At 31.4% G+C, this 15,117-nt stretch overlaps 3 protein-coding genes across 4 annotated transcripts; all 3 read right to left on the bottom strand.

Moving 5' to 3' along the window:
• Window positions 1-751: 751 nt before the first annotated feature.
• Window positions 752-2,098, bottom strand: LOC113865599. Of its 2 annotated transcripts, XM_027500284.1 has the most exons (2): window positions 1,347-2,098; window positions 752-1,229 (listed from the first exon to the last, which is right to left on the bottom strand). In XM_027500284.1, exons 1-2 carry the CDS (start codon window positions 2,003-2,005, stop codon window positions 752-754), a joined length of 1,137 nt encoding a protein of 378 aa, XP_027356085.1. In that variant the 5' UTR covers window positions 2,006-2,098. The 2 variants fall into 2 exon arrangements, with proteins under 2 accessions (XP_027356085.1, XP_027356084.1); XM_027500283.1 differs by having other exon boundaries at window positions 752-2,098.
• Window positions 2,099-4,104: 2,006 nt separating this feature from the next.
• Window positions 4,105-5,744, bottom strand: LOC113865879. The gene is made up of 2 exons (XM_027500660.1): window positions 5,293-5,744; window positions 4,105-4,255 (listed from the first exon to the last, which is right to left on the bottom strand). Exons 1-2 carry the CDS (start codon window positions 5,719-5,721, stop codon window positions 4,226-4,228), a joined length of 459 nt encoding a protein of 152 aa, XP_027356461.1. The 5' UTR covers window positions 5,722-5,744; the 3' UTR covers window positions 4,105-4,225.
• Window positions 5,745-7,874: 2,130 nt separating this feature from the next.
• On the bottom strand, window positions 7,875-13,481 carry LOC113864577 (zinc finger CCCH domain-containing protein 6). The gene is made up of 4 exons (XM_027498453.1): window positions 13,117-13,481; window positions 9,436-9,645; window positions 9,155-9,279; window positions 7,875-9,072 (listed from the first exon to the last, which is right to left on the bottom strand). The coding sequence occupies exons 1-4, from the start codon at window positions 13,174-13,176 to the stop codon at window positions 8,184-8,186; spliced, it is 1,284 nt and encodes a 427-aa protein (XP_027354254.1). The 5' UTR covers window positions 13,177-13,481; the 3' UTR covers window positions 7,875-8,183.
• Window positions 13,482-15,117: the final 1,636 nt, after the last annotated feature.

The following is a 15,117-nucleotide window of genomic DNA, read 5'->3' as shown; positions in this document are numbered from 1 at the left end:
CTACTTGAGCAAAAGAGGGCCTCAGCCTGCAATAAATATTTCTAAGCATCCAAATCTTATGGCCTGATATCATCCAAGATTACATTGGGCTTTATGAGGAATAAATAATGAAATAATATGAAGAGAATGCTGCAAACATATTTGTGCTTTTGAATTTCCTAGCTCATTTTAATCCTTTAGCGCTTGTTTAGGTAGCATCTAATATCAATTTCACACACCATAACACGTATTTCAATGTAAAATAATCTTTAACTGAGGTTATGCCTATATTCTAAAATCAGAATTGTCCATGTCTTTCAGCAATTATACAACTCAAGAATTTTGAAAAAAAAAAAAAAAAAAAACACTCATCAGATGTAAGCCTCGGTATTTATCTTTTCAATAAAGTGAGAAATTAAAATAGGGCATGCATATTGGCTGCACAACTTATACAGCTAACGAATGAGTCCATGTGAAAATTGAGAAAGGAAATTTCATATCATAAAACTAAGTCTAATAGACTAATGTTTACTTTACAACTTTAAAAAATGTAATGCATTTTTCTCTTTCTAACTAGTTGTCATCTACAAAATTATATAGCAACCGAAAAATATATAGAACATTACTTGAAATACAGCAGTCATATTCATGCACTTATTCCACTTCTGATGAGATGTGATGTTAGAAGCAATTCATTCATTCATTCACACAAATTGTGTTGTGAGTGAAGGAGAGCTAGCAGAAGCAAGAGTATTATTGGTTGTACAAAGCTTTACACCCTTACAGGCTTCTGAAGAACAGCAGACAAAACAACTTGAGATTTGGCTGATCCAAGACTATCAACCTTCTCTCCCACAACCCATTTCAACTTCTTGTATCCAAACTGTTCAATCAACCTAGTCAATGCCTTTTTCTTCTCTTCATTGGCACAATAGAAGTTGTCCAGCCAAAACAAACCACCAGCCCGCAAAACACGATCAATGTCAAACATCAAAAACTCCAACTTCTCTGCCTTCCCTCCAACATCCAAGCTACTCGCAGCACGAACCAAATCAAACACATTGTCATAGAAAGGTAATCTATGATCTAAGCTTAAGAAAACAGGGAAAAGCCCTCTTGCAGCAATGAATTCACTGAATGGGGCATCAACATTCAGAGTGCTAGTAACAACAGTAACATTTCTTTCAGCCATTGTAGCTGCAAAGGAGCCAGAACCACCTCCAACATCAAGTCCTATCCTAATCCCACCACTTCCCAATGCCAACACATCATCAACGAGAAAATCATTCTTACTCCTAGACTTGAAAAATCTCTGATTCTCATACCCATTAACCAAATCAAAGCAACCTATGCAATCTCTACTCAACCTCTTGCCATTCAAACATTCAAAACTCTTGCAACCGAGATCACTCCAGTTAACAGTTTTGTTACCAACGGGTTTCCAAAGTGAAGTGGGAAAAGAATAAAGACCAACCTTAGAAACAGACTTAGCAAAACACCTCCTTCTAGGCAAAGGCTCACACCCTCGCAGAATCAGCTTTTGTGCCACACTCCAATCATCAGGGCAGGGTCCAGAAATCTTGTAACTCATGTACTGAGACAACAAGTCCGAAGATTTCTCGCATGAATGGCCAACGGATGACACCATTTCGGTGATTCCAGTTTTGGAGTCTTTGCCCAGTGGGAGCTGGTGACGGTGGAGAAAGAGTTTGAGTTCAGTTGCAATGTTGGGTCTGGAAAGATCGATGCTTTCGTAGCCAAGAAGCTCTTTTTCTATCTGGGCAAGTTTCTTCTGAGACAAATCGATCTCTCTGAGAATGAGAGTAACCTGCTCGGAGATGAGAGAGAAGTTTTTGTGGGAAGGGTGAAGAGAATGGTCTTTCGGGGAAGAAGAGAAAGCATAGAGGGCAAAGAGATTGGTGGTGATGACAGAGAAGATCATGAGAATGTTAACTGCGGAAGAACACACGGTTGCTCTTTTGAATCTAGCAGTTCCATCCCCTATTTTCAGAGAAACGGAACCCATCTATCTATCAAACTCAGAGAAGGGAACAGTGAGATTTGCAGTCTCGGAGTGTAGTTTACGCTTAATGAGTGATGATGAAGAAGAAGAAGACGAGTCTAACGAGCGAAAGTAGATATGGAATTGTAATATAGAGTTTGAGATACGACACGAAGGGTAACATTGTCGGTGTGTTTGTTGTTACTTACACTTACATGTGAGCTTCTAATTTATTTCCTTTGCTGTGTCACTGCCTCAACACAGAGAAAAACGCAGTGCCTCTTCTGCCCCCACTAGTCTCTACTTGTTTACTGTTTTTTATTCTTTTTTTAAGTAAAAGATAGGGATATGTTTTAAAATTTTAATTTAAATAGACAGTTCTTTTAAGAAATAGGTAAAAACTTTTCATTATTTCTTTAAAGCAAAAAATTAATATATTTAAAAAATTAAACAGTAGATCCTAAATTAGAATAACATTTTTATTAAAAAAAAATAACTCTCTTAAAATGGAACGTGTACCTTAAAATAAAAAATACATATGAAATTATAATCATTAATTAAAAATTGAAATCTTAAATTGTCTTAATTTAAATTATAAATTTTATTTCATTGATTTTTATTAATAATCAAATTAAATTATATTTATTATGTTATAAAATTGATTCTTATACAGATACAAGGTTTATAGAGATATCTGTGGCAAAATATTTAATTTGTTTTATACTAATCAAATGTTCCATAATCAGAGTAGTAGTTGAAATAAATATTTAACTTATCATAGAAATAAATATTACAATAGAAATATTTATATTTTTTAAAATTTTAGCTAAAACATTGAATTGATGTAAAAATATATAATAATTATGATGATTTTTAAGAATATAACAAAAATGTTTAAAGTAGTAGAAAAATATGGCTGACTTTGGGTAAATTTTTAGAGAGGTCCTTATATAAAAAAATTAATATAAAAATGAATAAATTTTTTTTATAAGTTAAAAATAATTTATTTTTTAAAATTTTAAAGAAGTTAAATGAAGGAATTTTTTAAAACTTCTAAAACGATAGAAAAGTATGAGTTATTTCTAAAAAAAAAAAGTTTCTTATTTTGTATACAATTTTTTTTTTTTTTGCTTTTATAATAATTCCTTTAAGAGTTTATTCAAACTGAACCTATGTATAACTCGTTTAAAATAATTAAAAATTAAAATAAGACAAGTTATGTATAATATACTATTTATCTATTTTTATCTGTCAGTCGTCTAATTGCGAAAATATTGACACAACTTAATTAAATTTTGATGATTTTAGTTTTTATTTTAATCATAAACAATGTATATTTCTTAACGTAGCAAAGCATATTGTCGAAAACGGTAAGACAAAACGAATAGTAGAAAATAGAATTCGATTCCTCGAAAATATAAAGTGCGTTTTAAAAGATAAAAAGTAAAGTAATAAACAATAGCCATTAATTAAATTTTTTATATTTTCATAAATTATTTTAAATGTACGCATTTTATTGAAATCGATGATTTTTTTAATCACTGATAATCATTTTTCACTATACATGCAAAGAGTGTATTATCCAACAAAAGAAATTATCATACGCTTTCTACTATAACAAAGTACATAACAGAGACCCGTGTCTTTGTGCAAACCCTAAACCAAATAATTATACACTAAGAATCCGTTCTTAGTGTATAATTATTTGGTTTAGGGTTTGCACAGAGAAATTACTGAGTGGTTTCCCATTGCCGGAGATGACAAGCTGCTTGGCAGTAGTAGCCATAATAATGAGAATTGTGTGAAAGTTTGTAGTCGTCATAAGCATTGTATGCTAACACTTACCATTCTCTGAAATGCAAAATCACTGCTAGCCAAACTTCAAAGTAAGCTACGACCCTTAAGTTGTGCTTTCGAATCAATAATCCGATATCATTTGATTTGATAGCTTTGCCCAAGACATTTGAAGTCAAAATGGCTACAACATTCACATAGAGCAATGTAGGCATAAACCAGAATAGAACAAAAGTAAGCACGATAACATTACAGTTTCAAGATTCAGCAATTCAGGAGCATAGATTATTATGCAAATCATATCTAGTTATATATTCAATAATAAAGTCCTGAAATTCAGTAAGGTATGCAGCAACAGCAGAGATCAGATGCCCTATCTCCTACCCAAAAAAACAAGGGTGACAAAAGCCAGAACCATCCTCAGCAGTTAATATGCTCAACAATTTTCAGCTATTGCTTCTTCTCTTCTGCTTTCCTTGGCTGAAAGAAGGAGCACATAAAATACACATAAATTAATTAAAGCGGTTATGGCTATAGGCCATATTTCACAAAGGGAAAGCATATTGAAGGCAGTTAATAAAAGCCATACTCCACACTAAACAATATCATCAAGTTGTTGAAACAAAAATTCGACAGCCATGCAGATACATTATAGTTGTACAAGCATTTGTAACTTCAAGAAGAAGAATTAAGTTCACATACACAAAGTATTTACTATTTATCAATCTGCAACACAGTTATTATATAACACACAGTAAGAACTAAGTCCGATGTATCACCCACAAAAGCCCACACATTGCCTTACAGCGAAACTAAGGATTCCACAAAATTGTCCAGTCACAGGAACACAGTTTATCATTATGGCTAGTGTTATTCTTACTGGATCCTGCATCTTATGTTCCATCTCATAACCAATACTAACAAGAGTAAAACCAATTTTGTGAACCTCAACTTATTTGAATACCGTCACTTCTCTTCCACTTTATCCAAAAAATCAGACATGAAATGCTTTTGAAATACACAATAAATTAAAATACAGATGGTTGCGCAAAGTACAATAGCAGGCACTGTTGACTGTGAAAACCACCATACTTGCTTCTCTAAGGAATGTAAACACCACGCATACTAAGATCCAACAGCATGAACTGAAAGGATTAAATGCCACATCTGCTATCCAATTAAAATTCCTTTAACAAAAGGATAACACATACATTCAAAATTATACCAATTCCCTAAAAAAAAAGAATTTAAATTTTATTCACTGACATTAAAAAACTATACACACTATCTAAAGTATCGCATCATCAAATTAATTAACCCATTTCAAGAGTATTAGAAATATTACTGTCCCAACAGAAATCTAAAGAGTATCAAAGGTGTTAAACTTAAAACTTGAAGTTAACACACATTTCTAAATTCTGAAGAAAACCAGAGTAACAGAAAAAGATCCCTGAACGATGCAGTAAAATAACAGACAAGGGGAATTGAGCAATTGAAGTGAGAAAAAGAAAACGCACTTTGGTGCCAGGTGCGTGTTGCGAGAGTTCCTCGTTGGGGATGATAACGGGCCATGACTCCCCTGCTTCGCGGAACATTTGCTCAGTCTCAAGGAGCTGACCCTTTTCCAGAATCATACTTCTTATGGTCTGGGCTGGGGTGGAAGTTGCATCAAACACTTGTTCAACCCCATTCACAAACGTCACTGTGATTTGTGGTGGCCGTTCTTCCCTTCCACGCTTCACCTCCACTTCACACGCAGGGTTTGATTCTTTTGCCTTTCGTGAATTGCACTGTGCCAGAAACTCCATACACGATGCCATTCGTGGGTCCAACGCATTGAACTCGATCTTCACTCTTGATAGGAACTTCAACATTTTCGCGGTGTGAAGAGGGTTTGAAACAAATGACGAAACACACAACGAGGGTTTGTAAGACCCCTTCACCATTCACATGCCCTCTCGTTCCGGGCTTTCAGTTACGGGTTTGATCGTTCTGTTTACCCGATCCAAAATTTTAATAATGTTTTTTAAACCCGAATCCAACATTGATATGGGATAACTGAATCATTTTAATTTATTTACATAATATATTAATTTTAATATTATATAATTAAATTGTAGAAATAACTGTAAAAAAACATTTAAAATACGATATTTAAACTCAATTCAAAGTAATTAAAAATGTTAGCAGATCGACCGTATCTATATCTATAAGATTTTGTAGAAATTCATGAATATATATATAGAAGAATTAAGAAAAAATCATATAATGTGTTATGGTACCATACTAAAGTTAATAAAACTTAAGAACAAAATATAAAACTAAAATTATGATGTTTGAAAAATACATTTAAAAATAAATAATATCAATATTAATATAATGTTTTAATATATAAAATATAATTATTTTATTTTAAAAAAAAAAAAAACAAGAGGACATCAACCCACACTATTAGGATAGGACAGATCATAAAAACCCTTTTGTTTCCGCATTAAAATGACATATATATATATATATATATATATATATATATATATATATATATATATATATAATGACCATTCTTTACAAATTTAATTTAAACATACAAACTTTCTCTTTTCACTCTCATCCAACAAATTACAATGAATTATCGTATCAGTAAAAATTATTAATTTTTATAATAATTTATATATAAATTATATGTATGATGGGTTTTAATCGGTTGAAAATGTAAAAAATGTTATACATAACACCACAATTAAACTCTTATTCTAATAATATTTACATTATTAATTAATTTTATCCTCGGATAATGATAATTGTTTCTCCTATATAATCTACCCTTAAATAATGGAACAAAGCGTTCCTTCTTCTTAGCAATAATAAAAAAAGAGTTATGTGAAATGAGATAAAATCATACCGTATGATAATTATTTATTTTTGAGAGACTTCTAAAATATATATTTTTTGCAGTTGTTTATATTCCTTAAATTAACTATGTTGAATATATTTTTATATGTATTAAATGATATTAAAATTTTAGAAGTTCCTTTATAAAATGACACGTCATTCTTAATTTAAAAAGAAAATCAATACTTTTAAATTAATTATACATACTTTTGTACTCTTAATTTTTATATATTTTGAAAAATTCAACACGAATCAATTACGTACACCAAGTAATTTTAAATAGTTTTCTCAAAAATTATTATTTATATAAAATTTAGATAATTGTACAATGTTGATATGCTTGCTGGTTTTAACCATATGTTCGTTTTATGAATAGTGATTCTTAGTCTATTTTTTTATTAGAAAAACTCATGAAGTAATTAACTAATAAACATGGGAAAGAAAAACATTTTTGGAATAAATTTTAACTCCTGGAATTTGAGTCATTTTCATAAAGAACTTTTTGCAAGCATTTTGTTTAAGTTTTTTTTTTTTATTTGTATAGAAGAAAAAAATTCGTCTGAAATGATTTCATTTTAAAACACATAAGTAAACATGTACCTTAAATTAAATTTACTAAAATATAAATAATAAAAACGTTAATTCAGTGGCAATGTTCATTGGCTTGAAATAACAATGTTTATTCTGAGAATTCTCTATTTAACTATAATTTCTGCAATTCCTTCATAACAAGAAGTATGTTTTAATTCAAAGGTTTATTTTATCAAATTAAATTTATTTTGATAACTTAAAACATTTTAATAAACATTTATTAAAATAATATTCACATAACATCTAAACTAATAAACTCTTGATTTCTTTTTATCATTACTGTATTAATCACAATTCCTTCTTTTTATATTATTAATTTTAAGTTTCCAATTAGGATTTTAGATTTTAATTAACTCATCCGTTAATATCTTCAAATACACCTAATAATTTATAAACAAGAGTCACTATGAGTCAAGTGACAAGAGGAAAATAAAGCCAAAAAAATAAAATAAAATCCTAAATATCACATAATACAAGCATTGTGTTTTCATGATACTTTTGACTCATGATTTATCCAAAAATAACAATTTCATGCCCACATAAATTGTACCTCGTGATTTATCTAAAAATGTCAATTTCATGCCCACAAAAATGCAAACTAAATCACCATAATTTTAAAAAAAGATAACTAATGCATCATTCAGCTAAGGAAGATTGATCTCCACTTATAATACAATTATAAAGATTGACCCAAAAAAGCATCAATTTTAACATTTTCTCAGTTAAGGAAGAAAATGAAAAGGAGCCTTTCATTTTAAAAAAGATAAATTTAACATTAAAAACTGAAAAAAAAAAATTAGGCTCACAATCACTCATCCATTTAAATGCTAACTTAACCTCTTCATCCGCATGTGATATGGATCTGCAGTCAACTCTCCCCATCAAAATAAATGGCAATCAACACCCACCAGCGAACATAGTTTACTTAACTGCTAATCTCGTTATCCATTTTCATCCTCTTTGAATTTTGTATCCCTGACACAGAATTACCGCGTGGCTGAAATGATGCATCATGCTGGTATGCACAGTTATCTCCATTTCGGCATCCTCTAGAGCTGTTGAAAAAGATACAAGGCTTCATTATCTTTGATTTTAACACTTTTGCTCTTTGATTATATGTTGTCTCATAGTTTGTTGCTGGCGGATGACTCTGGCGGTTACTGGAATATGAATTTTTTTCTAGTTTTTCTCCACCATGTTGTTGAATTAAGCTCTTATAGTAGTTCACATCCTTTGTTGAAGGAACCTCAACTGGAGAAGAAACATTAGCTGAACTCACTGCAGGCCTAGGAAGCCATTGGGTAGAAACAGGTGTCACCTGACCTGCCGTTGCAGGAGCATAGGAAGAAGTGCCTGAAAAAAGAATTGATGAAGGTACCACAGTTTCTCCTTGATTAATAGAATTAGGAGGATTTGAAAAAGCCACTGAGGATGAGCCCACGTTATGTACATATTGTGAATTGTTTGTAGCTCCATAGTCTTTAACCAACTTCTCAATCACTTCTGGATTGTTGAGAATATTATTAAGCAACTCATGATCAATTAAATTTCCATGTTCATTGCTCTTTACTATGTTAGTTAAAGCTGCAGATGCAGCAGCTACATCAGATCCATGATCATGAGCTAACTGCATATTTATAGCTGAGTTTGAATCCTTCAATATACCATGAGCTAATTCAAGAGACTGGGAAGACACCGAGGAAGCTGACAATGCTTCTGCTGCAGCATCTTCATCTTCAATAGGGGTAATTGGTATCAAAGCAGTTTGACTATCAATGTAATGGGAATCTTCAACATCAATCGAAACAGAGGGACTGCATATAGGGATAAAAACTTTACATGACAAAAGCACAAAACTGAGAGAAATTATAATACAAGGCAAGAGAAGACACAAACTTTGGAGGAATGGAAGATATGCGAGGATAAATAGCTTCAAGTACTCTCATCTCCCTTTGACGTTGATCCTCTACCTCGTTGCTTTCTTCCCCAGCCACTACTCGCCATGTCAGATTTAGAACAATCTAAAAGAATCACATAAATTGACTCAGAAGAAAAAACATACAATCAGAGACAAGCTCATGTTTACCAACTCTTTCTTTTGTATTTCATTCCAACATCAATTTTGAAAACTAAATAATAATGAAAATTGAATTACATAGAACTAAAACAAAAATTACCTTTGGCGGAATAATCCACTTAATAACTGGTATTTGGGATAGTTTGATCTCGAACTGACTTGAAGCATGAGTTCCCTCAAACCCAGGAGGCAAAATGTCATCAGAACCTGCTCCACCTGGATGTAACAGCAATGACGTCTTGGCTTGAAGGTGATCTTGAGAACTTATCCCGACTTGCGAGGGGGATTCCTCTGATAAGAATAACCGAACCTATTTACAAAAAAAAAAAAAATAGTTTTTGCCATTTAGCGCTCTTCTAGCACTTAGTCATAACCAATATTTAGGCAGAATCTTTTTAATGACTAATTATTACTTCTGTCTACTCAATTCAAGCTGAAGAGTCCCTGCATGGTAATTATTAATATGCAAATACTTGAAAAACAAAGAAAATCCCTTTATTGTATACAAATCACAAGCATACAGAAAATCAAATATCACTCAAAATATGATAATAATGAATGTGTACATTCTAAAACTCTGACATAAAGACAACTTTCACTTGTAACATGAAAAGAAATCAGTGCTGCTCAGGATAAAACAGAACCAAGCAATTTGTGCTAGATTTTATATAAGGATAATCTCTGATGATTGAATTTGAACTGTTGTCACTAAAACACAACACGGGGAGACAACAACAAATAAGCCTTATCCCACTAAGTGAAGTCGACTACATAGATTATACAACGTCATTGAGCTCAATCAAAAATCAAATTATCATAAATTTAAATAATTAAAAGGTCTCTTTTAATAACTTCATATAAAGTTCTTTTGTTTTGGATCTCTCGCCACTCCTTTTTATCAAAATAAAAGTCATGCAATCACAACACAGAGACTGAGCTAAAATATTTTGATAAAACAAACAGATGCAATAGCATTCAGATTGATTGCATATCATACCACAAACACATTCTCATTCAAATTTCAACAGGAAATCAGAGGACTTAGTGGTACTTAATATGACATCCATAAGTTTCATCCAATAGGGACTTAAAAAGGTTCAGGAACCAATAACTTCAATTCCTTGATATATTTTAAGATTTTCACAACCTAGTGTAAGACCAAAAGAAAAACAGAATCCACAATCTCCCCAACCTAGATGGAAACACTATTTAACGAAAACAAAGTTTACAATCTTGCCCAGCTATTGGGCAAGAAACCAATGCCTCTCATTAAAACTGGACATACAGACAAAGATATGCCCACAAGTAAAACTGGCCTTCTTTCAATGACTGCGCTGACAGAAACTTTGAATACATCAATCAGATCCATGATCAGAAGAATTAACAGATTCTTAAATCCAACGGCCAAGCAGTTTGAAAATGTCTCCAACTAGAGCCTGCCACTTCCAACTCTTCATCTCAAATTCAGACAACAAAGACCTATACAACTTATAAACAGTCACACTCTGAAAGGTGTTATCTGAGTTAATAGGCAGGCCAGCCAAGAATTTTTGTCATCTTTTACTCTGATACTTCTGCATGCACCAGCAGTACATCTTCAGAAAATATCACTATGACTTGGCCCTCCCATGTTGGAAGTGGCTGAGGTCTTGCAATAAGTGTCCTTTCAACAGAAAAAGAACAAAATTTTAGAGCAAAAGACAACAAAGACTTCTGAGCTGCAGAACACAACTGATTCACATTGGACACAATAAAAACCTTAGTAAATAGTAATAGCAGCGAAAAAACAAAATGTCCCCTATTTTTAGCTCATCACACACTCATGAACATGCAACCAGACATAACATACAAGCAACAAATTTCATTGAACAAAATGAGTGAAAACTACACATAATGTGGTTATGAAAGAGTTTCATTATTAGTTATAATAATAATAATAACGAACAACTTAAGAATATGATATGCAACTAATTGAACCAAAAAAGAAAAGATGAATCAATTAATCCAAAATAATACACAGTCAAAAAGCTTAAGCATACAAGTTAACAATCAAGGACACCCTATGAAGAGAGATAGCAGATACCGGGAATGATGCCCCCCTTCCCTTTTTAACTCATGGACGATCACAATTGCCTAAACAAAATAACTATAACAAGTTTCAAAGTAGCTTTTCAACTGGAAACTTGAGATAAGTTTAGGATGAGAATAAAAAACTAATTCAGAAAATAAACCACAGAAGGTAACAAAATCAATCTAATAGAAGCATATCTGCAGGCTTTTAGACTAAATGCAAAATTATTTCAACAAATGTTTGAAAATATAATCTGCAAGAGCAGTAGCACATACAACTAAACATACATTCAAACCATTAAACCATTTAATATCTAATACAATTAAGTAAAATTTTCCTTTCCCAATGTGGAAAGCATAAAAGGAATGAATAGAATATGTAGGACAACAGCAACGTCCTGAAAAGCAGGGTTATTTATTCTCTTCTCCTCAAGAGTCCTGATCAATGTGATCTATGCCAAAATGAAATATGATAGCAATACATGATGTAAATGAATGCATAAATGACACAATCGTCAAAAGATTGCATGAAGGTGGTATATTAAAAAAGGGCAGACTAGATGACACGAGCATTCATTCTCCCTTAATAAATTCTTTTTTCATACAAGTAGGATTTGCCTAGTTGCTTACTGTAAGTTGCTGAAATTTCTTTGTGCTGCATATAAATTCTTATGTGTAACTTACTCTGCATTAAATTAAAGATTCCAATAGCTGTTAACTGTTTCATCATATCACAACAAACAGCAGCTCCAGAACATTCATTCGATACTATTACTATCTCACATATAACCGTTCATTTTTCATAAAATACAAACAGTTGATAAATCTGCATTAGTCATCAAGCCCCTGGTTGTGGTTATCCTGGTGCAGGAAAAATTGACTGTAGGGACATGTATTTCTGTTGGAAAACAATAATAAATATATTTTGCTTGTTTTATATCATCTTCTTCATGACTTTACTAGAGCTCTTCAATGCAAAAGTAATTGGTAATTTATTCCTGCAGCACGTCTATCTCATACAGACTACACGATTGTAAATTGCAGCCATAGTAAAACGTGGACTTGCCACAGTTTCATATCAAAATTCAGAATACAAGCCAACACACATAGTTCAAACGATTGTTGTTGTGTTGATTGATGATCCTACAAGTAACTTCAAACGCAATTGCCAAGATCAAAGAAGCAAAACAGCTCATGACCTTATCGGGGGTTTCCAAGGCCATAAGGAAATTATTGTCAAAAAAAGAGTTCTGTGTAAGTTCCTTCGCATTTGGCAACATACCTGACTTTTTTCTCTTCTTTTCTTTTTACTCTTATCGTGATTTAAAGCCTATTTCATAGGCATCTTAATCTATAGTCAGTTGTTAACTTCCATTCAAAAAAAGTTAGAAAGTAATCCACAATTTATAATTTGAATTAGGGCCATTCCGTCCCCTCTGAGCACCAAACTACATCTGTCTTTGAAAGGAAAAACCCTCAATTCACAGGAAAAACCGATCAGATGGTAATCGGTATTCAAGAAAACTCGACGATTGAGTATCAAGAATGACAAGAACACAGACGGAAGGTAGAGATAAAGAAAAGCTAGAAGTCTTAAAGGAAGAAAGTCGACGAAAAAATATTAGGGTTCATTAACGAAGCGATAATTGGACTTCAATCATCGGAATGAATTGATCGATTAGGGATTTGGCAACTGAAAGATAATCTTTACCTGACAAAGATCTAAATCGGAGGCCCATGAAACTCTCTTGGATTTTTGCAATCGGCGCATAGTTAGAAAATGAATGGTTTAACGTCTTCAAGATTGAAGAGTGGCGAAAGAGAGAGTAAACCCTAGTCAGAGTCACCTATTTATAACTTTAATTACCCTCACACCGTGACGCACACGCACACGCACACGCACACTCATGCCCCCCTTATCTATCGCAGTTCTTCGCCGTTCAAATGCTTAGCATCCGAATACGCTGTGTTTCCCAGGTTGCCCTTTTCAATTCATAGAGCTCTCGACCCAAAATTTCGTCACTCATACGGGAATCGCAAAAATGACAACTTGCAGATTGGTATCTCAAATATCGTCACCGTTTTCATTTTTTCTTTTTCTAATTTATATATGACGTTTTATTCGGGGTGTGTTTTATTAACTCTATATTCAATTAATTTATCAAGCAAATTTTTCGTATATTCCACGGATATTTTAATTTTTTAAAAATATTTAAATTAAGATTAATTATATGTATAATAATTCTAAAATCATGTTATCTTAAAAAGATATATTTAAAACGATATAGTGTATAAAAATTTTACATTATGATCAAATTAAAATTAAGTCATAACATTTTAAAAAATATGAAAAAAATAAAAATAAAATATATAATGTAAAAAAATCACATGATTTAATAAAAAAATTAATTCTAAAAGCATTCTTATTTAAAAAATAATAATATTTATGATATAGAAGTGATATGAGTAAGATTATATATAAAACGAGTTAAAGATGAATTTATTTGGCTCTTGTCTCACCCAAAATTTAGATAAGGTTATTTTTAAACCCAAACTCAATTTAATTAAGACATGATGATATTAGAATATGATTAAGTTAATTGATTTGCAAACAAAACATATCAATCTCAATATCATGTACAGTTAAATTATAAAATTAATAAAGTAAAAAATGAAAAATATATTTTATCATATATTTTAAAACAAATAACTTCAACATAAATATAATATCATGGTATATAAAAAAGTATCTATCAAGTCTTATTATTAAATTCAAATACGTAAAAAAAAACCAAAAAAAAAAAAAAAAACCATTGAGCTCAGCTGGGACAACTTGAACTTGTCTTCGAGATATAAGACGAATTGAATTTTCTACACCCTTAGATAAAAGTGCTTAATGTTTTACTTTGATTAATTTTAAATTATAAAAATGGCCTATTAATTGTAAGCACATTATTGGTTCAATATTTTATTTTTTTTTATAAAATTGAAACAATAAAAACCGATTTTAAATTATCATTCCTGAGCATCATATCAAATTTTTAAACTTTTCTAATTATTTTTAATGAAAGCTTTGACTTGGTAAAACTAAATTACAAATTTGCATCTTTTTAATTTTAAATTGTTTTTAACCCTTCATTCCTAGTTTTTTTTTTGGCCAGTTAGACTCCCTGTTTTACCAGTATATATATATATATAATTTTTTACTTGATGTAAACCAAAATTAAATTTTCATGATAGAACTCGTGTCGTGGTGTAATCCAATAAAATATATATATGAATTTCATAATTTTTTTTGTTTAAAAAACTTCATAAATCTTAACCCTGCAAAATTTCATGAATCTTAACTGTTAAGAAATTTAGCTTATAATGATAACGATTTTTTTACCTGTTCACCAAATGCATATGTCAAAAGGAATAAAATATGTGTCATATACTTTCAGTTGTTTTGTCTTGGAAGTTCCTTAGAAATTGTCCTAAAGATATTGACTTTCAGATGCAACGATTAATATTATTATCGCCTGTATTTCATCTTTCAACTTCAAGATTCATTGTAACGGTGAAATATGTTTACTCATTCTAGAGCATTTGCTAATGGGCCCCTCCCTCCCCATATATTTCTGTCATGTGCATGAAGAAATTGTCTCGTTACAGATGATGCTACTGAAGACATCGTTAACATACGTTTTTTTCTCTTTTCTACCTCAACTTG

Source organism: Abrus precatorius, unplaced genomic scaffold (assembly GCF_003935025.1).
Source record: "Abrus precatorius isolate BTA unplaced genomic scaffold, Abrus_2018 Scaffold4, whole genome shotgun sequence".
Taxonomy (NCBI): Eukaryota; Viridiplantae; Streptophyta; class Magnoliopsida; order Fabales; family Fabaceae; genus Abrus; species Abrus precatorius.
The sequence above is the reverse complement of the archived record's forward strand: the minus strand, read 5'-3'. Positions and strand labels throughout refer to the sequence as shown.